At 44.6% G+C, this 22,956-nt stretch overlaps 1 protein-coding gene across 3 annotated transcripts in view; it reads left to right on the top strand.

Moving 5' to 3' along the window:
- Window positions 1-22,956, top strand: part of LOC144592241 (ADP-ribosylation factor-like protein 15) — a 215,398-nt gene that overhangs the window by 97,309 nt on the left and 95,133 nt on the right. For all 3 annotated transcript variants that reach the window (XM_078396781.1, XM_078396788.1, XM_078396775.1), the window contains exon 4: window positions 11,488-11,696. In XM_078396781.1, the coding sequence (XP_078252907.1) occupies window positions 11,488-11,696 (209 nt within the window). The remainder of the gene's footprint in view (window positions 1-11,487; window positions 11,697-22,956) is intronic.

The following is a 22,956-nucleotide window of genomic DNA, read 5'->3' as shown; positions in this document are numbered from 1 at the left end:
GTCTGAAGAAACAAGACATATTGGCAATTTAACAATGTATTCATTTAATAAACAGGAGCCTTAGTAGCATGTGGAAGAACCATACACAGCCACAACAGCCTAGCACCTCCTCCTCATGCTGGTCACCAGCCTGGTCACACACTGTTGTGGGATGGCATCCCATTCTTCAACCAGCATTTGTCGCAAGTCAGCCAACGTGGTTGTGTTGGTCACTCTGGCACGAACAGCACGCCCAAGCTGATCCCACAAGTGTTCAATGGGGTTGAGGTCAGGACTGCTGGCAGGCCATTCCATCCTCTCCACTCCCAAATTCTGGAGGTAGTCTCTGAGAAACCCTGCTCTGTGGGGGCGAGCATTGTCATCTTGGAGGATAGAGTTCGGTCCCAGACTGTGGAGATATGGGATTGCCACTGGTTGCAGAATCTCATCTCGATATCTCTCTGCATTGAGATTGCCTCCAATGATGACAAGCCTCGTTTTTCCAGTGAGGGAGATGCCGCCCCACACCATCACACTGCCTCCACCAAAAGATGTTACTCTATCGGTGCAGCAATCAGCATAGCGTTCTCCGCGTCTTCTCCACACTTTGACCCTATGATCCAACTGCCGTAGGCAGATTCTGGACTCATCGCTGAACATAACGTTCCTCCACATGTTCAGGTTCCAGTGCACGTGTTGCCGACACCAGCGCAAACGGGCCTGACGGTGAAGGGCAGTCATGGCAGGTCTCCTGGCAGCCCTACGAGACCGGAGATCGGCTGTGTGCAGTCTGTTCCAAATTGTCTGGGCAGAGAGCCGTCGGCCATATCGTCCTGCAAACCATGACTGCAAATGTGTAGAAGATGGCCTACGGTTCCTAAGTGCTGACAGGGTGAGGAAACGGTCTTCTTCGGGTGTCGTCTTCTTGGGACGCCCACTTCGCGGCCTGGCTCTGACATCCCCCGTTAAATGGAACTTGGCCTTCACTTTGGAGATGGTACTAGGGCTCACTCCAAATAATGCCACAACTTGGTTTTGCTAAACACCAGCTTGAAGTTGCCCTATCGCAGGGGCCCTATCCAGATCAGTCAAACGTGGCATGCCGATTCTTGGAGCAGACACCTACTGACCACTGTATCAGGGCCCATGATGCTGCCAATCAGGTGCCAATCAGGCACCTGATTGTCAGCACCTGGGGGTACCAGAAGCTCAAAACAAGAGTCAATAGCAACAGCAGAATAAGCTGTTTGGCATTGGCAGAGAAGATTTGGCAAATTTTTCATGGGCGCAACCCATATACTCAGATCTGCTGCTTATCCCACAAATGCATGTTCCTTACAAATGTGGCACCATTTAAAAGGGAAATAAACAGGCTTTCCAACGGTATAAGATTTATTGCCAAGAACCATTGTTACAACAAAGAAATAATCTACCAAACACAAATTTCCTTACTTTTTGTGCTATGTTTATAACAACTACCGGCTCACCCCTCCACGCACGAGAACGCCGACTGCCGCCTGAGAAGCTACACCTGGCACAACAGGAGTTCTGCACGATGGGGTCCTTGGGATCGTCCGCCCTTCCAACAGCCCATGGGCATCCCCACTCCACATGGTCCCCAAGGCAAACGGGGGCTGAACGTCGCTACCGCCGAGGACCGATACCGATACCCCGTGCCCCACTTCCAGGACTTCAACGCCCATTTGGCTGGGGCCACGATATTCTCGAAGGTGGATCTGGTGCGAGGTTACAACCAGATCTCGGTCCACCCGGAGGATGTACCCAAGACGTCAATCATCACGCCGTTCGGACTCTACGAGTTCGTACGGATGCCGTTCGGCTTCAAGAACGCCGCGCAGTCATTCCAACGATTAATGAACGGCGTGTGTCGCGGGCTGGATTTCCTGTTTGTCTACCTCGACGACATGTTGGTAGCCAGCCGCTCGCGGCAGGAGCACTGTGCCCACCTCCGGCAGCTCTTTCAGCGGCTCAGCGAGCACGGGTTGGCTATAAACCTCGCCAAGTGCCGCTTTGGCGTGGCCACAATCGACTTTCTCGGCCACCGTGTGTCCTCGCAAGGAGCGGTTCCCCTGCCGGACAAAGTAGACGCCATCCGCCGGTTTCCCCGTCCGTCCTCGGTGCGTGGCCTGCAGGAGTTCGTCGGCATGGTGGCCTTTTATCACCGGTTCCTGCCATCCGCGGCCCACATCATGTGGCCGCTATACGATCTGCTGGCGGGCAAGCGTGAGAACGTCGTGTGGACCGACGAGGCGGTAACGGCCTTTGACGGCGCGAAGGAGGCCCTGGCTCGGGCTGTGCTGCTGGTTCACCCACGGGAGGATGCCCCGACAGCCCTTACGGTGGACGCCTCAGAGTTGGCGGTTGGTGCCGTACTGGAGCAACTGACGGACGGGGGTTGGCGCCCCCTGGCCTTCTTCAGCCGGCACCTCAACAACGCCCAGAGGAAGTACAGCGCCTTCGACCGCGAGCTCCTCGCCCTGTACCTGGCCGTTCGTCACTTCCGCTATTTTCTGGAGGGCCGCCCGTTCACCGCTTACACGGACCACAAGCCGCTCACGTTCGCCCTGGCAAAGGTCTCCGACCCATGGTCCGCCCGACAGCAGCGCCAGTTGGCCTACATCTCGGAATTCACCACCTCCATCCGCTTCATCGAGGGGAAGGAAAACCGGGTGGCCGACGCGTTGTCTCGCCCCGCCATGAATGCCGTTTTAGAAGTGGCGCCCGGCATTGATTATTCTGCCCTGGCGGAGGCCCAGCTAACGGACGGGGAGATGCCCGCCTACCAGACTGCCATCTCTGGCCTCCGCCTTGAGGATGTTCCCCTCGGCCCCGGAGCAGCGACGATACTATGCGATGTGTCGGCAGGTCAGCCACGCCCCATCGTCCCTGCCGCGTGGCGCCGGAGGGTGTTCGACGTGGTCCACGGGCTGGCTCACCCATCTATCCGGGCGACGACCGCACTGGTAGCTGCGCGGTTCATGTGGCACGGTCTGCGCAAGCAGTTTGGCCACTGGGCCCGCACCTGCATTCCGTGCCAGACGGCAAAAATTCAACGCCACGTCCGGGCGCCACTCCAAGGGATCGGTCTACCCTGCCGACGTTTCGACCACCTGCACGTGGACATTGTGGGCCCTCTCCCGCCGTCCCGGGGCATCACACACCTCCTCACGATGGTGGACCGCTTCACGCGGTGGCCGGAGGCCATACCACTGGCCGATACATCTACAGCCACATGCGCTCGTGCGTTGGCCGTTCACTGGATTGCTCGCTTTGGGGTGCCAGTGGTCATCTCATCGGACCGGGGGCCACAGTTCACCTCCGAGCTGTGGTCGGCCATGGCCCACCTGTTGGGCGTGCGGCTGCACCACACCACGGCCTATCACCCGCAGGCAAACGGCCTGGTGGAGAGGTTCCACCGGCAGCTGAAGACAGCGCTGAAGGCGCGACTCTCCAGCCCCGACTGGATGGACGAGCTACCATGGGTCTTGCTGGGCATCCGGACTGCGCCCAAGGAAGACCTGGCTTCATCCTCAGCGGAGCTCGTATACGGGTCCCCGCTCACGGTGCCCGGGGAGTTCGTGCCCTCGTTGCCGGGACGAGAGGAACCGCCCTCATCCACCCTACAGCGCCTCCGAGAGCGAGTTGGCAAGCTCGCACCCGTGCCGACGTCCCGCCATGGGACATTCCGCCCTTACGTGCCATCGGCCCTCTGAGACTGCGTCTTTGTGTTCCTGCGCCGTGACGCCTACCGGACGCCACTCCAGAGGCCGTATGAGGGCCCGTACCGGGTGCTGGAGCACGGACAGACAACCTTTGTCTTGGACATGGGGGGCCGGCCGGAGGCCGTGTCAATTGACCGCCTGAAGCCGGCCCACTTAGACATCGACCAACCGGTGCGGGTTGCCCAGCCTCGGCCACGAGGTCGCCCACCCTTCCGGGACCCACCACCTGTCCCTCCAACTGTACCTCCGCCGGCCTCTCTGTCGACCGATTACCGTACGCGGTCCGGTCGGGTTGTGCGACCACCAGTGTGTTTCGTGCCTCCGTGTCTGGGGGGGGGTCCTGTGGCGGCTCCCAAGGGTCGGGCCATACTACTACCGACCCCTCGGCACGGGAATGGACCAATCCAGGGAGGCGGTCCGGTACCATGTATATAAGGACAAGGTTTTGGGCGCGAAGCCATTCCGGCAGACTCGACCTGTCTGATAACCGAGGTATAATAAAACATAACGCCCCCGAAATACCTGGCTCCTTGCCTTTATTTCGGGCCTCTATCGACGCGCCACAAGGTTCTCATTGCCCAGTTCAAGGCAGCTCTCCCAATTGAGATACCAGCCCCTGATGTTCACGAGGAGGACTACAAAAGGTCAACTGAATATAAGCAGCTTTCCAATGTCAGAATTCGTTGCCAAGGTCGATACTGGGTAGTCTGGCTTTATTTTTCTATTTTAATGTAATGCTTATGTTGGAACTGAATGGCTTGTTTAGAAATTTCAGAGGGTAGTTAATAATGAGCCGCATTACTCTGGGTCTGAAATTGCATATAGGTGAGACTGAGTAGGGATCGAATAATTTACTCTCTGAATTTGTTAGTGAACCAGATGGTGTCATGGCCATCTCTTAGTTTCTTAGTCATCTTGCTAAGACTTTATTTACTTTCTAGTTTATGGATCGGTGTTTTAAACTGTGCAGCAGCTTTACTGAAATTTAAACTTGTCCCTGGACTGTTGAGTTACAGTTAATCCACACGTCTGACTTACTAATATCCTAACTTGTGGTATTAACAAGGAAAGCAACACGGCAAGGGAAACAAGTTATCCTTGATAAGCATACCCATAGAAAAGCATACCCACAAAAGAGTTGCATATGTAAAACATCTTGGAATTTTACGCATACTTACACCCAATGTATGAAAATGGATGTGCAGTAAGGAGTTAATATTTTTAATTTGAATGTGTGAAAATCAGCTAAACTTGTTAAACAACAAAGACGGAGACTTAAATCAGCATTGCAGCAATTGAACAAATAAGCATACAAAGGTTTACAGTTAAGGATGTCAGGGATACGTTGCTGAAGTGTGGGTCATGCCCCAGATAAATTGTTATAATTATCTTTTCCTAATGTCAAAAACATAAATCAAACTTGGTATGATTCCCCACGCTGTTAATCAACTGTTTGACACATTTCCATGTAGTTCTTTTCAAAATGTACAAAGATCACAACTGCATTAATTGACAATGGATTGCCAGTCTGCCAGTTTTTCATGAGGCTTGAAAGGATTCACTGCTAACCTAACCCTTGCCCATCTGTCTATATATCACTTTATTTTGATTGTGTTAGACAATAGTCCTAATGTCTCGTCTGCGTTGATTATTTTCTTCGGTGTTAGATTCTACAAAAAAATCGTTAAATTTGAGTGTCAATTTTGAAATTGAGAACCGTGAATGATATATGTTATTCCTCGTAACTACATATTATGTGATAGTCAAAACCAATTAAAAGATGAAGCTGTTTGTAACTTAACACAATTGGGTCATCCAGCATGTTTAAAAATGTATGAAATCATTCACAATCTTTTTCAACCTAACCAAGTGAAAATCAGAGATAATTATCAGGTAAATTTAGACATTTGTATATGTTTATGCATTTGACCACTTGAAATATGAACTGGACATGCATATATATCTCTGAATTGACGAACTACATAGATGAATGTCTTTTGTGCATGCTCTATCATTTACTGCCTAACTGAGGATTCAAACGATGTGCAAGGCATCATTATTCATATAAAATCATCGAACTGTGCAACTGTGTGAATTGAAAATGGGTTGAAGGAAAGTGGAGGAATTTTTTTTGCTAATGAGAATGTGAGCTACATCCACCCAAGATAACATACTGCCAGGTGTATTTGCAATTAATTGTTTAGATCATAAATCTTGGTATCTGTCATCTCCCCATATATGTTATGGGATATTCAACTGATGTAACAACGTTAGCAGCAATTCACTATAACATTAAGTTCACAAGTTGGTGGTTCAAAACAATTCAAGATTTTTATTGGGTGGAAGGAGGTGGAGAGGAAATTACCACATGTATACTGATTTGTTAGTTGGGAGTGTATGTGCAGCTGATAACACAGTCAAACCTTTTCAACTTTGAACTCTATTGTTAGCTAAACCGTCTTCACATTTTTCCACAAAAGCAGCTGATTGCTTTTAGAAATTTCTCTGATAGAGACTGTGGAGGAGGCAAGTGAAATATTGACACTGTGTATCATTATCTCTCTTGTAACATTTGGAATAGCTTTGGTGTGTGATGGGTATACTTGGTTCCTAAACCTGGGTAAATTTAGAATTGTGGCTTGGACAAACTACTAAACAATGGACGTTTGCCTCACACATTGGAAGTTAGCCTCATACAGCTGCTTCACTGAAACAGTTAAAAACGGAGTTCAACCCACCACATGTGTGTTAGAGCTCGGGCATCAATTTATATTCATCCCATTTTCCAGCACTAAGTCAGAATGCCATGTATTTTAAGTGCTCATCAAAATGTATCTTAAATGTTGTGAGAGTATCTGCCTCCTTCCCTTTTTAAGAGTGCATTCCAAATTTCAGCCACCTCCCTGGGGTGGAAAATAAAATAGTCCCCTCTAAATCTCCAATTCCTTACCTCAACCTGTACCATTTGGTTACTGACACCTCTGCTAAGGGGAAAAGCTTCCCACTATCTACCATCTCCATGCCCCTCATAATTTAACATACTGTAATTTTGGGAAAAAAATTGAATTTGTGACAAGTAAAGGACGATCGTCTTCTTCAGGGTAATGGTCAGCCCAAAGTACTTGCAAGCCCGATAGAAGCGGTCCATCAATGACTGCAGTTCCTGCTGGGTGTGGGACACAACTGCTGCATCATTGGCGAACAACATGTCTGATGAGAGCTTCACATACTTTTGTCTTGGCTTGGAGGCGGGTGAGATTGAAGAGCTTGCCGTCTGATCTAGTACGCAGGTAGATCCCCTCTGTTGCGGTGCCGAAGGCATGTTTCAGGAGGAGAGCAAAGAAAATCCCAAAGAGTGTGGGAGCGAGGACGCAGCCTTATTTGACGCCACTGCAGATGTCGAAGGGCTCCGAGAAACTGCCATTGAACTGCACTGTGCCCTTCGTGTTGATGTGGAAGGATTCTATCATGCTCTGCAGTTTTGGTGGGCAGCCGATCTTTGGGAGAGCCTTGAATAGGCCATCTCTGTTAACGAAGTCGAATGCCTTGGTGAGGTCAATGAAAGCAATATACAGGGGCATCCGCTGTTCTCTGCACCTCTCCTGGAGCTGGCGAAAGGAGAAGACCATGTCTACTGTTGACCTTCCAGCTCAGAAACCGCACTGTGACTGGGTAGACACGTTCTGCCAGCTTCTGCAGGCGGATCAAGATGACCCGAGCAAAGACCTTGCCGACGATGTTGAGGAGGGAGATGCCTCTGTATTTGTTGCAGTCGCTTTTCTCGCCCTTGTTCTTGTAGATGGTAATGATCGTGGCATCCCTCATGTCCTGCGGTACAGCTACTTCTTGCCAGAGGACTTCATGCAAAGGAAGCAGTAAGGTAGTCTTGCAGTGCTTGATCAGGTCAGGGGGAATCCCGTCGCTGCCTGGGGCCTTGCCTGAAGCCAGGCAGGTAATGGCCTTGCTGAGCTCTTCTACCATCGGCTCTCCATCTAACTCATCCATGGTCGGCAGGCACTCGATGGCGTCAAGGAGTAGAGGTCGGAGTAGTGTTCCACCCATCTCTCCATCTGCTGGCATTTGTCTGTGATTACTTCCCCAGTGGAGGATTTGAGGGGGGCTGTCTTGCTCTGGACTGGTCCTAGTGCCTTCTTAATGCCATCGTATATTCCCCTGATGTTCCCAGTTATGGCGGCCGTCTGGATGTCCTCACTAAGCTGCGTCCAGTACTCATTGGCACAACGCCTGGCAATCTGCTGAGCCTTGCTCCTGGCAGCCCTGAGGATCTACAGGTTCTTCTCGCTGGCTGACCGCTTGTACTCGGCTAGGGCGGCGCGCTTGGCTTCGATGACGGGAGTCATCACGGTCGACTTGGTCTCAAACCAGTCGTGTGTCTTTGAGATCTTCTTCCCAAAGCTAGCCAAGGCTGTGCAGTGCACGGTGTCCCGCAGAGTTTCCCACTTCTCTGTTGCAGAGTCTCCAGGACGCGAGGTGCCAAGCTCTCTCAAAACCCTCTGCAAACTGTTGCACGAGGTCTGGATGGGGCATCTTGCTGACATCGATGCGGGGTTTCCCCTGCTTCTTAGTATGGTAGAACCTCTTTGGTTGCAGCCTGATCTTACAACACACCAAGGAGTGGTCTGTGTCGCAGTCTGCACTGTGGTAGGAGCGTGTGTGGAGAACGTTCTTGAGGGCGGCACGATCAGATCCAGTTGATGCCAGTGCTTTGAGCGTGGGTGCCTCCGGGAAACCTTGTGCTGGGGCTTTGTCTGGAAGTACGAGTTGGCGATGCACAGGTGTACGTGCACTTACACAGCTGTAAGTGCACAGCTCGAGCAGTCGCTGTCCATTCTTATTCATTTTGCCCACACCAAACTGCCCAAGGCAGGAAGACCACGATTCGTGGTCTGCGCGCTCTCTAGCGTTGAAGTCGCCCAAGAGAACGTTCTTCCTTGCTGGGGATGCTGCTGATGATGGATGCGAGGTTCTCGTAGAACTCGTCCTTTGTGTCTGATGTGGAGGACAGTGTCGGGGCATACACGCTGATAAGGGTGACTGGGCCTGCGGTGGTGTTGAGGCGGAGAGTCAGGAGTCTCTCTGAGCCATTTCTGCCTGGTTCCACCATGTTCAGCAGGCTGTTCCTTACTGCGAAGCCTACTCTGGGCTCGTCAGAGTCCTTCCCCTGCCAGTAGAACGTGTAGTCCTTCTCCTTCAATGTGCCCGAATCTGCCAGCCTTGTTTCCTGAAGGGTGGCTATGTCTACGTTGTCTCTTGAGCTCGTTGTTTATGACAGCTGTTTTCCTGGACTCGCTGATGTCCTTTGGGTTTCCAGAGAGGCCGGTCATCATTCTCAGGACATTCCAAGTTCCCAGTTTTAAGAGCTGGACTCTTTTGATGTGTTCATTTGTTTGCAGGTGCGATGGTTGCGATCTGCTGTTCAGATGGTTCCTAATCCCCGTGCACCCAGTGAGGATAGCAGGCCCTGGCGGGACAGCACCTTATTGGCTGGGGGCTGGCCAGCTTGAGGTGGGTGGTAGCTGTCCAGTGAGATCCGAAAATCCCTCCCACTGTCGGGAACAGCCCCTGGCGCCTCGCTTTACGCCAATCCAGCGATGACTTATAACCAGTAACTCTTGCTCCCCGTGTTGTATCGACGCCGCAGGCGAAGCTGGAGTGTCCTCTCCAGGTTGTAGGTGTAGGTTTGCAGTGATGTGTGGTCGGATGCAAGCCTGGGCGATGTCATATGAAGGACAGGCTGTTGCCCATGCAGCACGTCCCCCCTCACCACGTCGCTGATCGATCCAAAGGAACAGCAGAGCCGTTACAGTTTGGCACCGACGCAGGAGCTGCCAGGACGAGGTTGTAGACAACGACGAACTGCCTTCGGAACTCCGACTCCGGATTTTCTTGAGGTTTACTCCTGGAGCTTTTTCTATGACTGGATATGGCCACATGGCAGTGGAGGTTTTAGATCAGAGGTTTCCCTCTCCTAGATCGACTGCCTTCCCAGGCTGACGAGCCTCATCTGCTCGACTTGTGGGGGCGGGAGCATCTACCTTCCCGTACAGATCTATGAAACCTGCCCACTGCCCTAAATGGGTACCTTGTCAACCAGGGTTCCCTAAACTTGCCATCCTTGCCCTTCACCATAACAGGAACATGCTGCTTCTGTACTTTTCTTGATTTTGAAAGCCTCCCACTTGGCAACCATCACTGTACTTGCAAACAGACTCTCCCAATTGACCTCTGCAAGTTCCGACCATATGCTTACAAAATCAGCCTTGCCCCAATTTAAGACCGTGCCTTGTCGGTCAGTCCTATTATTCTTCACAACTATTCAAAGACCAACAAAATGATAGTCATTGTTCCCAACGTGCTCCCCCACTGTATGTAAATCACTTGCCCTACCAAGAGGAGGTCCAGCGTGGCACCAAATAAAAACTTTTCAATGTACCATAGACAATAAACTAAACTCTAACTCAAACTCCCTAGTAGAGCCCTCTATATGTTGATTAAGAAAGCTTTCGGTCACATTTAACAAATTTTCCCTTTAAACTCTGGGAGACTTGGTCAATATGAGGTAAGTATAAATCTTGCATTAATACTACCCCTATTATTTTTGCAGCTACATGAAACCGTCCTGCACATCTACTGCTCTGATGCTCTGACTATTGGGGGCCTTATAATACAACTCCATCAAAATTGATCATTCTCTTTGTGTTTCTAAATTGTGCCGATATAATACTGACTATTGGGGGCCTTATAATACAACTCCATCAAAATTGATCATTCTCTTTGTGTTTCTAAGTTGTGCCGATATAGCATAATTAGATGATCCCAAGAATATACTGTCTGAACACTGTAGATCTGTCCTCCCTAATCAACAAGGCATCTCCCTTCCTTTCTTATCTACATATCCATCACTCCTACAGCGTCTATCCCTGGAACATTGAGCTGCCAGTCCATCCCTTCAATCAGCCATGTTTCTGTTATGGTTGCCGAGTCAATCCACAGTCTAAGTTCATCCATCTTACCTGTTAAGTCTCTACCATTGAAATTAATACTGTTTAAACCACCAGTCTTTTCCCCACTCTTTGCTGTGCTTCTGCCTGTCCTGTCTGCTAATTTTGCTCTGTGTTTACAATATTTGTCCCCTACTTCTCAACAGCCTCCTTTCTGCTCTGCGACCTTCTTCACTGCCAATCTAACAAAAACAATCCCAAGTAGCACCAGCAGTATCCTTCCCAGGATCGTGCACTGCCATCTAATTTTCATGCAATGAACCCTGTTTCACTATCAACAACAACACTGATTTTTATTTGTTCTGTAAATCCCCCCCCCCCCCCTTGTAACAATGCTATTTATTCAACTTTCTTGGTCACATTTTTATCTAGGATGTATCGTCTTTTTAAATTATTTAACTCTTTACCATTGAGAGATATAGCATTTTGAGATTAATATCCGTATGTATTATGTGTATTTTCTGGTGGTCCAAATGCAACATTTATAGGGAAGTAGATAAGAGCCAGAATTTTTAAGAGATGCATCCAAACATAGGTTGTACAATCCTTGGTTTAGTCCATGGGAAAGGTTTAGTCTGCATCTGATGGCAATATTTTCCAGTTTCCAAAAAACCTGCTGCGAAAATGCTATCATTTATTTAAATTGGCATGGTTTTGATAATGTTCTGTTTTTCAAGAATGCTGATTTTTTTTGAATGAAAGTATATATTTTTTGAATGATTTATTTTATTAATTCTCCTAAGGGGCAGAGAATATTCGCAAATACTGGAGTCGATACTATCAAGGAGCACAAGGGGTTGCATTTGTTCTCGACAGCGCGTCATCTGAAGACGATCTAGAAATAGCAAGGAATGAGTTGCATTCTGCTCTTCAGCATCCACAGCTATGCACTTTGCCATTTTTAATATTAGCCAACCATCAAGACAAGCCAGCGGCTCGTTCTTTACAGGAGGTATGACTAATAATAACAGATGTGAACTAAAATTCGGTTAGAAAATTATCAGTTTTGCTTTTAGTTTTGTGTAAACGAAAAGTTTAAAAAAACGGAAGTCTTTAGTTTGAAAAACCTAACTTGTTTCAATATTTTAAGTAGATTTATAAACAGATCATGATGACTTGTATTACACCACAGGTGAAAACAAATTAACTTGATGACTCTCTTCCCTAAGATTTAAGTGTGTCTAAGCTGATCAAGCTTCAAATTAATGACCACATCTAGCAAAGTTCAGAACTGTGATTCTCAAGTGATAACAGTGAATAGCAATCAATTTATAATTATATCTATTGGATATGATTACAATGGGAAACTATTACAATGACAAAAGTTGGCTGAGAAGACAGTTTGTTTCATAAATCTTTAATTTTGTGGGGGATGTTTTTGTACTGCTTTTTTTCTATATCTGATTCCATTAGCAATGGTTTTCAATCCCTGATTTATGCCTGCATGGATGTGCCAAGCACATGCTGATGAATAAAACGAATCAATTGCTCTTCCTCTCCACTATATTCATTCTGCCCAGTGTTGCTTCTCTTCAATTTGAGCCTTCTTCCTATAACTCTGATTTAGAAGTTTGTACAAACGCAACAGATTTTTTCCATATTTCTTACTTTATGAAAGAAGTACTTGGAAAACATAAACGCAGTTAGGTCGGGCTCGTGTAGAGGGAGCAGCTTGATTGGCATGGGCAAGATGGACCGAAGGACCTGTTTTTGTGCTGTATGACTATGACTCTATGAAATGAAATATATCTGTTTTGTCTAAAACACTAACAGTTGTATGTCATTGCTATAGTTGCAGGCTACTTGTAATTTTGTTTAATTACTTATGAATTCATTTTGGGATATGAAGGTCTATTGTCATTCAATAACACAATGCTTTTGTACCTTGTAATCATGCATTTGTCCAACTTTGCATCTGGTAAGAGTCAGGATATTTTGTTTTCTTTGCCCTTTGGTCATGTGGAAATCTTGTTAAGACTAGTAAGCTGGTTACTACTAAGAATTTGTGCCAGGATCAAAGTAATAACCCCATTTTTATTTTGATAACATGGCAGCCATATGACAATTGATATGATGCCCCATTATGGTCTAATATTCTATTCCATTGACTTGAATGATGGAGAATTAAATTGCACCTTCATCTCATTTATTTGAACCAAAAATAAATTTAGCCTACCATCGATTCCATCTACACTTACCAGCCGATGCCTCTGGAAAGCAGCCAACCTAATCAAGGACCTTTTCACCCCAGTCGTTCCCTCTTTTCCCCTGTCAGGCAGATACGAAACCTTGAAAACACATACCACCAAATTCATGAACTGCTTCTTCCCGCAGTTATCAGTGTACTAAACGGTCCTCCCAAAAGTTCCCATGCATAGTCTCGATCTACCAACCTACCTCATTACGTAACCCTATGTTCTGCACTCGGGCATTATGGTCTTTGCACTACCTGTGGTACTTGTGTGAGCTTGATTGCATTCATGTATAGTATGATTTAATTAGATTGCATGCAAACAAAGCTTTTCACTGCATCTCAGTGCACATGGCATTAATAAAACAATACCAATGGTTACACTGCTGATATTTATTAGCATGATTTCTATTCAATGCAATATTCCTGTGTGTACCACTTTTATGCATTAAACCACGTATTTATGAGTAGTATAAAGATATTTTATGGCAGTCTAAAGGTAGCAAGTATAAGTGTAATGTTAAATATTGACTTGTTAAATATTGGTGTGTGACATTCAATGACCTGTTTTTTGCTACTTGGGTTCTGTTTATAATTTTGTAAGCCACATTTACAATTTCCTACATAGAATGCAGGAAATAATACAAAAAACATGGTTTCTTTAATGATTTCAGTTTCTGCTGAGTTGCAATTTGAAATCTAACTGGGCTCGGAATCGTTTGCAGCATCTGATTCGTTTTCGACACGTCTTCCTTCTCCACTCTGTACCTACAGTCTCCTTTGTATGACAATTACTTTTTCTCCAGCTCTTTAGCAGATAAAGCTAAAGAACAAATAATGTTAATTGAGAAATGGAAGCACAATTTTTACATGTACTTTTTAACTTTTGGTAATTGTCATCATTTATGTTTTACACAATTTGTATCCAATTTGCTTTTTTTTAATGAATAACCATGTTATCTTTTGACACAGGGACTGTTGAAGTCATTGTGTGCATTTAGCTTCAGAATTGAGGGACAAAGGTTTAGGGGTAACATGAGGGGGAACTTCTTTACTCAGAGGGTGGTGGCTGTATGGAATGGGCTTCCGGTGGAAGTGGTGGAGGCTGGCTCGATTTTATTATTTAAGAGTAAATTGGATAGGTATATGGATAGGAGGGGATTGGAGGGTTATGGTCTGAGTGCAGGTAGATGAGACTAGGTCAGGGAGAATGGTCGGCGTGGACTGGTAGGGCCGGACAGTCCTGTTTCCATGCTGTAGTTGTTATATGGTTATATGGTTATATGGTATGTCAGCTCTTTGAATGAATTGGCCTGGTATTCTCTCCCCCTTTAATTTCTTGGAAACTGAAGAAATTAGGATTTTATACCAACATGTGACAATATATGACCAACTTTGTGAGCATAACTCATACATATGAGCATTTTACTTTCTCATTTGAGAATAGACAATAGACAATAGGTGCAGGAGTAAGCCATTCGGCCCTTTGAGCCAGCACCACCATTCAATGTGATCATGGCTGATCATTCTCAATCAGTACCCCGTTCCTGCCTTCTCCCCATACCCCCTGACTCCGCTATCCTTAAGAGCTCTATCTAGCTCTCTCTTGAATGCATTCAGAGAATTGGCCTCCACTGCCTTCTGAGGCAGTGAATTCCACAGATTTAAAACTCTCTGACTGAAAATGTTTTTCCTCATCTCCGTTCTAAATGGCCTACCCCTTATTCTTCAGTTGTCCTGGACATTTCACTTGATTTCCTTTTGCACATTCTAAACAACGTAGTTGGAAATTTAGTGTTACGCCAATAGTGTTTTTCATCATTGTATCAAAACCAAAAAACCATTAGTTGCAATATTGCTAGTATTTACAATTTAAGTTACTTTTGTGCTTCGGAGATTGGAGTTTGATTAAAGCGTGTAAGAAGGTTGTGCGCAATGTTCTCTGGCATCCATATCTAAGCATCTTCTTGGTAGAAATATATCCATTGCCTGTCCCCAGCTATTAATGTGTAAAGCTGTGTGTGATATTTTTTTATTGATGTTCTGAAACACACGGATTTATTTTGCAGGAGGCTAACAAAGTAGACAAATGTGTATTCATACAGTGTAGGCTGTTAAATTTCCTGTTGCACTTGCTTTTGACACAATCATAAATTAACACAAACTTTATGATGTGTGTAATTGGTTCTGCTTAGTTATATTATCCAGTGAAGGAAAAATGGGGAAACTGGTACCCCTAACGGAAGTCTGTGTGGTCAATTTGTGACATGCATCAGTATACTTAGATCGAATCCTGATTACAGGAAGGATTGGATAACATATTTTGTTACTTCATAAAGTTTTATGAACCGTGCACAGGTGCTGAAAAAGCATTAATGATCTGTGACCACAAATTATTGTGTGTTAATAAGTGCATTGTGCAAGTATTTTAATGCATGTTTCATATTTCCCAAAAGGGAAAAAGTGCTCTATAGGTTGCAAACAGAAATGTACCTCCTGTGCTACAGAGTAAATTATGTCCCTCTACTGCAGAATTTTTGGTTTAAGTTTAAGCATGAAAAAATCTGGCTGTATTTTCATATCAATGGTTCAATGGTCCTCTATTATCACGTGTACCATTTAACGTACAGTGAAATTCGATTTACCATACGGTCGTACCAGAAAAAAGTAACGACACACAACTACATAAAAGTTAATATAAACATCCACCACAGCATTTTCCACATTCCTCACTGTGAAGGAAGGCAATAAAGTCTAATCTTTTTCCCTCTTTATTCTCCCACGGTCGGGGCAGTCAAACTATCTGCAGTCAGGGCGATCGAAGCTCCCGCACCCGGTGATCGAAGCCTCCGCATCGGGGTGGTCGAAGCTCCTGCGATTGGGGTGGTCGAAGTTCCTGCGGTTGGAGCTCCCGAAGTTGGTCTTTAACCGTGCACCGCGAGCTCCACGATGTTAAGTCCGCAGGCTCCCGCCGCGGTTGGAGCTCCCAAGGTCGATCCCCAGCAAAGGCAGCTTGCCCCTCGATGTTAGGCTCCATTGCGGACGGAGATACGATACGGAAAAAAATTGCATCTCCGTCAAGGTAAGAGATTTTAAAAAGTCCCACCCCCCACATAATGCAAAGCTAAAGAACACTAAAACATACATTTAACACATTCTAAAATTCTACTGCCACCCGGTATCAACAAGTTATTCTGCAGAGTTATACCATAGAAGTTTATGTCAAGGCCTTTATAATTACTACTAATACATGTTTCCAGTTAAGAAAATGTACATCCTTGTACAACTTAAAGGAATCAAGAATACATTTGGATATAACAAGTCAATATAAATGTTGCAGGGTTACCTTTTATTCAATATCATCGCATCATTAGTACATTATATGTCCACCATGGTTGTCTATCAGGTCTTTGACACAACTTGACATGGAATTGACCAGATTCTGACAGTTTCCGACGATTTTTTCATCTCGATACCACAGCTGGATTATGGCCTCTGAGTTTCTGTTTTGTGGTACACTCCTTTTCTTTCTCCTTGATAATTGACCGTCAGGTGAGTTACCAGACTCAAGAGTTACCAGACCGTCAGGTGAGTTACCAGACTGAGTTACCAGTCCAAGGCAAATATCCCCTTCTGCTGGAAAAATTGGGTCACCATCTTTGATGTGTAGCAAGATGCAAGGTCTTACAGGAATTTCCCAGATCCATCTGGAAAAGTCTTCACCATATTCGGCACCACTCTTCTCTTCAATACATCGATATGTTGCCGCAATCACAACATTCTGCCAACTAGGTGCAGGGAACTAACACCATAATAGCTGAAACAACCACAGTACATCATCCACCCCTCCCAACCCTTCTGAATTTGGCAGAAAGTTTCCACTTTCTTATTTCATTTCCGCCATTCCGATTTCGCCTCTCATTTTTCTGCAAAACAGTCGGTAATTGCAATTTATCAATTCGGCCGCTAGAGGTCGCTAGGGGTTCTGCGAGAAATCCCTTGCACCCTGGAAGTCTCCCCGAAAATGTGGCACCTAGGCTGGGCAGAGCAGCCAATCTCGACCTCCTCGGGACTTCCATGGCCAATTTGTTAATTCGGCCGCTGGAGTTCGCTAGGGGTTCCGCGAGAAATCCCCCCCGCCCTGGAAGTCTCCCTGAAAATGTAGCACCCAGGTTGGGCAAGGCAGCCAATCTCGACCTTATCGGGACTTCGATGGCCGATCGGTGTGTTGAATTTGTAACCTGAGGCCGGGGCTCTAGAACTCCAGCCCAGCTGGAGCCAGCACATCTATCCCCATAGCCGACTTCCTTGTCTAGCTGGATAAACCAGCAAAGCTCTGGAACAAACAGTGCCAGAAAATCAGTGGGAGAACTGTAATGAGTAAATATTAAATTTAAGTGCAAGATTATATAACTAAATTAATTAAGACGGGGTTAAATATAAAACACAGCAGAAAAGCCAATTACCACCTTTTTGGGCTGATTATCAATTAATGTGCAAATTTACCTCAATAAGTACTTCCTCGTGCTTAGTCGTCGCATATATCAACTCTTTCTTCATAACTTCGTCATACATTTTATGACCATTATTCAATACCAAGAGAATTGGGATGTGTAAGGAAAAAGCAAAATAGAAAAAACAAGACCATTTTTTCTTTGTGTTACAAAAAGTATCTCTGTTCAATAACCTTTCTATAAATAGCAGAATGTACTCCTGATAGGCCTGACATTGTACATGTAGTCCAAGAACTACAGACTGTTGGAAATAATAGTCGTTTTTCACACATGAATGTAGCGCAACGCATATGCGCATTTGGCATGCATACCTTTCTTTTTGCTGAAAAGTTACATTACGCGCCATATTATGAATTTTGATGTATAATTCTGAATTTTGGACATCAAAATTATGAATTTGTAAAATCAAATGTTGGGAGGTCTGCATCATCTTTTCAGGATGTTTGACAAACTGCTCAATGTGGCATTTCCAATGTGGAAATTTCAGTTTCTGGTTTAAAACCATCACTTGTCCTTCCTGCATCCTTTTTATTTGCCTTGCATCAATGCTAGGAAAATCAGTTTGCTAAATGACAGCCCTCTCATCAGCCGATGAGACGATGACGTTAGGTTGTTTCTTAGTGAACAGAGTTGCACATTTGGAGGCAGAAGGAATAGGTTAATGTGAGTAGGGACATTGGAAAAATTGAAGTGGTCACAGTGACATTAACATTTAACAATGAACAGGTAGAGAAAATCAGAGGCTAGAGGGGTCTAGATGAACTGAGAATTCTAAAAATGGGGAAAATAATCCATATTCCAGATGAACACTGAGACAAAGAATTGGACATGGATGCAAAGATAGCAGAAGAAAGGCTAATTGTCACATTAATGTTTAGGAATCATTGAAATAAGAATGCAAGGGTATAAAGATGAAACCTTCATTAAGGACTGAACAATGTAAAAAAATGTCATTAATTTACCAGTGGTCTTCAATCATCTAAAATGTCAGTCATCTATATACTAAAACTCTTGTTTGTTTGTTCCTTAACTACAGCCAAAACGGTACACGATAACGCAACAATTTTAGGCCCACCTTACTCCCCGTCGTCCCTTTGGTGCTAATGGAAGAAGTTTCATTGAAATTGGTGTTATTTTTTTAAAGTTATTCACATTTTAAAGTTTAAATCTATCTCCTAGGGAGGGGAGGGAGGCTGGGGGAGGAGGGAGGATATGTGGGGGTTGAGAGGGGTGGGGGGGGGAGGGGAGGTGGAGGGAGGGGGAGAGGAGGAGGGAGGGAAGGGGGGAGGGAAGGAAGGAGGGTTGAGGGGAGGGAGGAAGGGGAGGGAGGAAGGGGAGGGGGTGGTGGACGGAGGGAAGGGAGAGGAGGGAGGGAGAGGGGAGGGGAGGGGGGGAGGAGAGAAGGAGAGGGTGCTGCACCAATGCAGGAGAGGTTTGGGCCCAATGGGTCCACTTGGTCTAGTTAGGAAATAAAAAGATTAATACTAATATTATGCATGCTTCCATTGACCTGCATTTTTACTGAAGGCTTGAAAATTAGGAGATTTCTATGTACTTGGTCATATTATGATGTTCTTTGAACAGGAATGCTTCATTAATGGAGTTGGCATCAAAGGAAAATGAATTTTATAACTTTATTGCTTGCTTATATACTACTTCAAATCCAAGCTTTTTTTTTTATAGCTTTCACTTGATTATGAAATAAGTCTTTCCAAACCTTTACCTCTGGGTGGGAGAAAAATGGTTGAAGGGGTGAGAGACTCCTCAAAATAATGACTATACTTCATATAATTTTAGCAAATGATGTCTTTGTCCTTCCTTAGCACCCTATTTCCTACACACGATGCAGTACATCTCTTACAGTATGAAGTCTCTTACTCCATGATGTGCCCAATTAAAGTGGTATTGCTTTGGGCAAGTTCTCTGAGCAAACCAGAAAAGACTGCAGCACTTGACCAAGTTATATGTAAACTAATTTCAATGTTGTCAGAAAGGCAACCAATCAAATGTGAATTTCCAGTTAGATATAATATTGTTGACAAGTAATTAGGCAAAATTCTAAATCCTGATGTACACTAAAATCATACCAGAAGCTCAGACCAGCTGTATTAAAAGGAAGAAAGAGTTAAGAGATAAAATTCCTGTAAATGTTAGAAATTGACTGCAGAAAAAGACAAATGGTGTTGCATATTACTCTGAAATGCCAGGTGACCTTCTGTGGTCTGTCACATGTTACTTCATTATTAAAGATGTTCATTTTAACTTCACATTTGTATCTGCATTTTTTGAGAACTACTGTTTAATAAATCCAAAACTAAGTTAGGAAAATCCTCTGTGCAGGATATTTGAATTTGGACACTGGAACAGATGACAACACTTTGTAATTGACCAGTTTAAATTCCATCGCTTGACTAAAAGCCAGAATGTGGAGCACAGGTTGAGGATTGAAGTTGGATATGTTTAGGTCTGCTTGGCTCAGCTACTTGATACTTCAGTCAGCTAAGTCACTGGGAATCTATTTCATCGATTTAATTTCTACTCATTTTAGTGTAGAAATGAAAGTGAAGTCTAAAATTAGACTTTCAATACCAAGAATCTACCAGTGTTGTGTGCTGTGATAATGATTCAACAGTGCTTTTATAATTTTATTGTGCAAGGTGTATCAAATTAAAAGCTAACATAAATTGATAACATGAAGCAGACTGGAATAAAACATAGAAATTCAATGATGTTGTTCTTTACGTTTAATGGTTATTTTGGATTACATCCAGTTCAATGTTTAATAGCCTTTTCTGAGACTATGTTCAAACTACTGTCTCAGACTCAAACAACTACCTCCCTTCCATTGACTCGATCTATACTTCACGCTGCATCGGGAAGACCACCAGCATATTCAAGGATCAATCTCACCCTGGTCACTTGCTCTTCCCCCCTCTCCCATCAGGCAAGAGGTATAGATGTTTGAAAACTCATACCTCCAGATTCAAGGACAGTTATTTCCCAGATTTTATCAGACAACTGAACTGCCCTCACACTAGCTAGAGTGCAGTCGTGTTCTCCCATCTACTTCATTGGAGACCTTCGAAGTATCTTTAATCGGACATTATCTTGCACTAAATGTTGTTCCTTTATCTGTACACTGCGGATTGCTTGATTGCAACAAACTAAACTAAACTCGTGACAGAGCAATGGATTTGAATACAATTGTTTTTGTTCACTATTATTAGTTCTGGCTCAGTGATGATTTAGGTTCAATTCTCATTACAGAAGTTTGAACTGACATATCAATAGACAATAGGTGCAGGAGTAGGCTATTCAGCCCTTCGAGCCAGCACCACCATTCAATGTGATCATGGCTGATCATTCTCAATCAGTACCCCATTCCTGCCTTCTCCCCATACCCCCTGACTTCAGCCTTCAGTCCCATCAGTCTACCCAACAAGATTTCCTGCCTAATGTGGATTTCCTTCAGTTCCTCTGTCACCCTAGGATCTCTGGCCACCAGAACATCTGGGAGATTGTTTGTATCTTCCTTAGTGAAGACAAATCCAAAGTACCGGTTTAACTCGTCTGCCATTTCCTTGTTCCCCATAATAAATTCCCCTGCTTCTGTCTTCAAGGGACCCACATTTGCCTTGACTATTTTTTTACTCTTCACATACCTAAAAAAGCTTTTACGATCCTCCTTTATATTATTGGCTAGCTTACCCTCGTACCTCATCTTTTCTCCCCGTATTGCCTTTTTACTGCTATACTGAGGGAGGGTTGCATTGTCAGAAGTGCTGCGTTTTGGATCACGCATTAAAATGCAGCCCTCTTCACCCACTTAAAGATGAACCAATCCTTGGGGAAATGTCGAGCTTTTCCTCAGTTATCCTATTAATCACCCAAAGGCCAATAAAAGCAACTAGCAAGGCAAGAAACTATTTAAAGGAACCAAGTAGGCTCTACCATATTTTTTATGTACTTGCTGTTCATTTGCTGTGAGTACTTTGGAATGTCTGAAGGATGTTATGGAAATGTGAATGTTGAATCCATCAAACATTTCCAGTGTCCCAAGTCAGTTTAACATTCCTTTTTTTAGTTGAGAGATACGGCAAGGAAACAGGCCCTTCAGCCAACTGAGCCCACGCTGACGTTCGATCACCTGTTCCCACTAGTCCTGTGTTATCCCATTTACTCATCCACTCCCTGCACACTAGGGACAATTTACAAAAGTCAACCAGCAAACCCACATGTCTTTGGGATGTGGTAGGAAACTGGAGCACCCAATGAAACCCACACGGTACAGGGAGAACATGCAAACTCCACACAGACAGCACCTGAGGTCAGGATAAATCTAGGTCTCTGGTGCTGTGAGACAGCAGGTCTACCAGCTGCACTACGGTGCCGCCCTTACTATTACTATTCCTATTACTGTTAGCATAATTGTCACAAGGTAAGAAACATGGCAATCAAGATTTGTCCTTGTTGCGTGAGCATGTCCTCTGCTTCTAAAACTAGAGTTCATTCATTTCAATGGTATTGTTTGAAAGCAGGGTACAATGTGCTATGTTGTTCTTTTAACACATGCAACAAAACATAGTGTTTTCAAAACTTGTAATCATAATTATAAAAAATTACAAGATTTTTCCAGTTGCTTTCAAATGTTGTATTAACAACTTTTGCATAGTCTTTGTTGCATTAAATCAATTTAGAATATCTTTGCGTTTCAAAGGAGAGATGCAATTTGTTGGAGAATTTGATAGATAAACAAAGATTGCACCAAAAAGCAGATACTCAAAAAGCTCCAGGAGTGGATGGTTTGTAAATTGGAGACCTCATAGAGCCAGAGGCACTTAAATGGGTAATGTCAGGAAAAGCCATCAAGGACTTTAATCATAATAATTGGAAATAGTTAAAATAATGTTCAGGCAAGGAAACAAATGCCATTATTGGTCGCAGACGTTTGAGATGTTATGCAAAGCGTGAAGAACAAAATTGGAATTTCTATTCATTTGAATACAAGCAGAACATCTTGGATGTTTGAGAAAATGAGGACGACTAGAAAAATATTAAATCATTGAATCTGAAAATAGCCTGACAATAATAATTTTAACAGTTAGTATGGGTGTCTTTATGATGAGTAGTATGCTATGAGGTTGTGAAAGGGATTATGAGATTGGAAGTAGATAAATTTGGCTTCGAAGTGGAGTCAGCTGGAGTGAGTAAAATTGGTGATTAAAATATGGATTGTGCTTTGGACTGAAAAAGCTACAATACTGTCTGGTGGGGTCATTGGGCTTTGTCTATGGAACTGATGCACCACAATGCAGAGAACTACATTCTTCTCACTGTATCCTCCCCTTTGCTATATCTATTATACTTGAATTTATTTGTGTACAGTATATCTAATCTGTTTGGATAGCAGGCAAAACCGAGTGGCGCAGCGGTAGAGTTGCTGCTTTATAGCGCTTGAAGCAACGGAGACCCGAGTTCGATCGCGACTACGGATGCTGTCTGTACGG

The sequence above is a fragment of the Rhinoraja longicauda genome, chromosome 1 (assembly GCF_053455715.1).
Source record: "Rhinoraja longicauda isolate Sanriku21f chromosome 1, sRhiLon1.1, whole genome shotgun sequence".
Lineage (NCBI taxonomy): Eukaryota > Metazoa > Chordata > Chondrichthyes > Rajiformes > Arhynchobatidae > Rhinoraja > Rhinoraja longicauda.
This window is presented reverse-complemented; position numbering and strand designations above follow the sequence as displayed.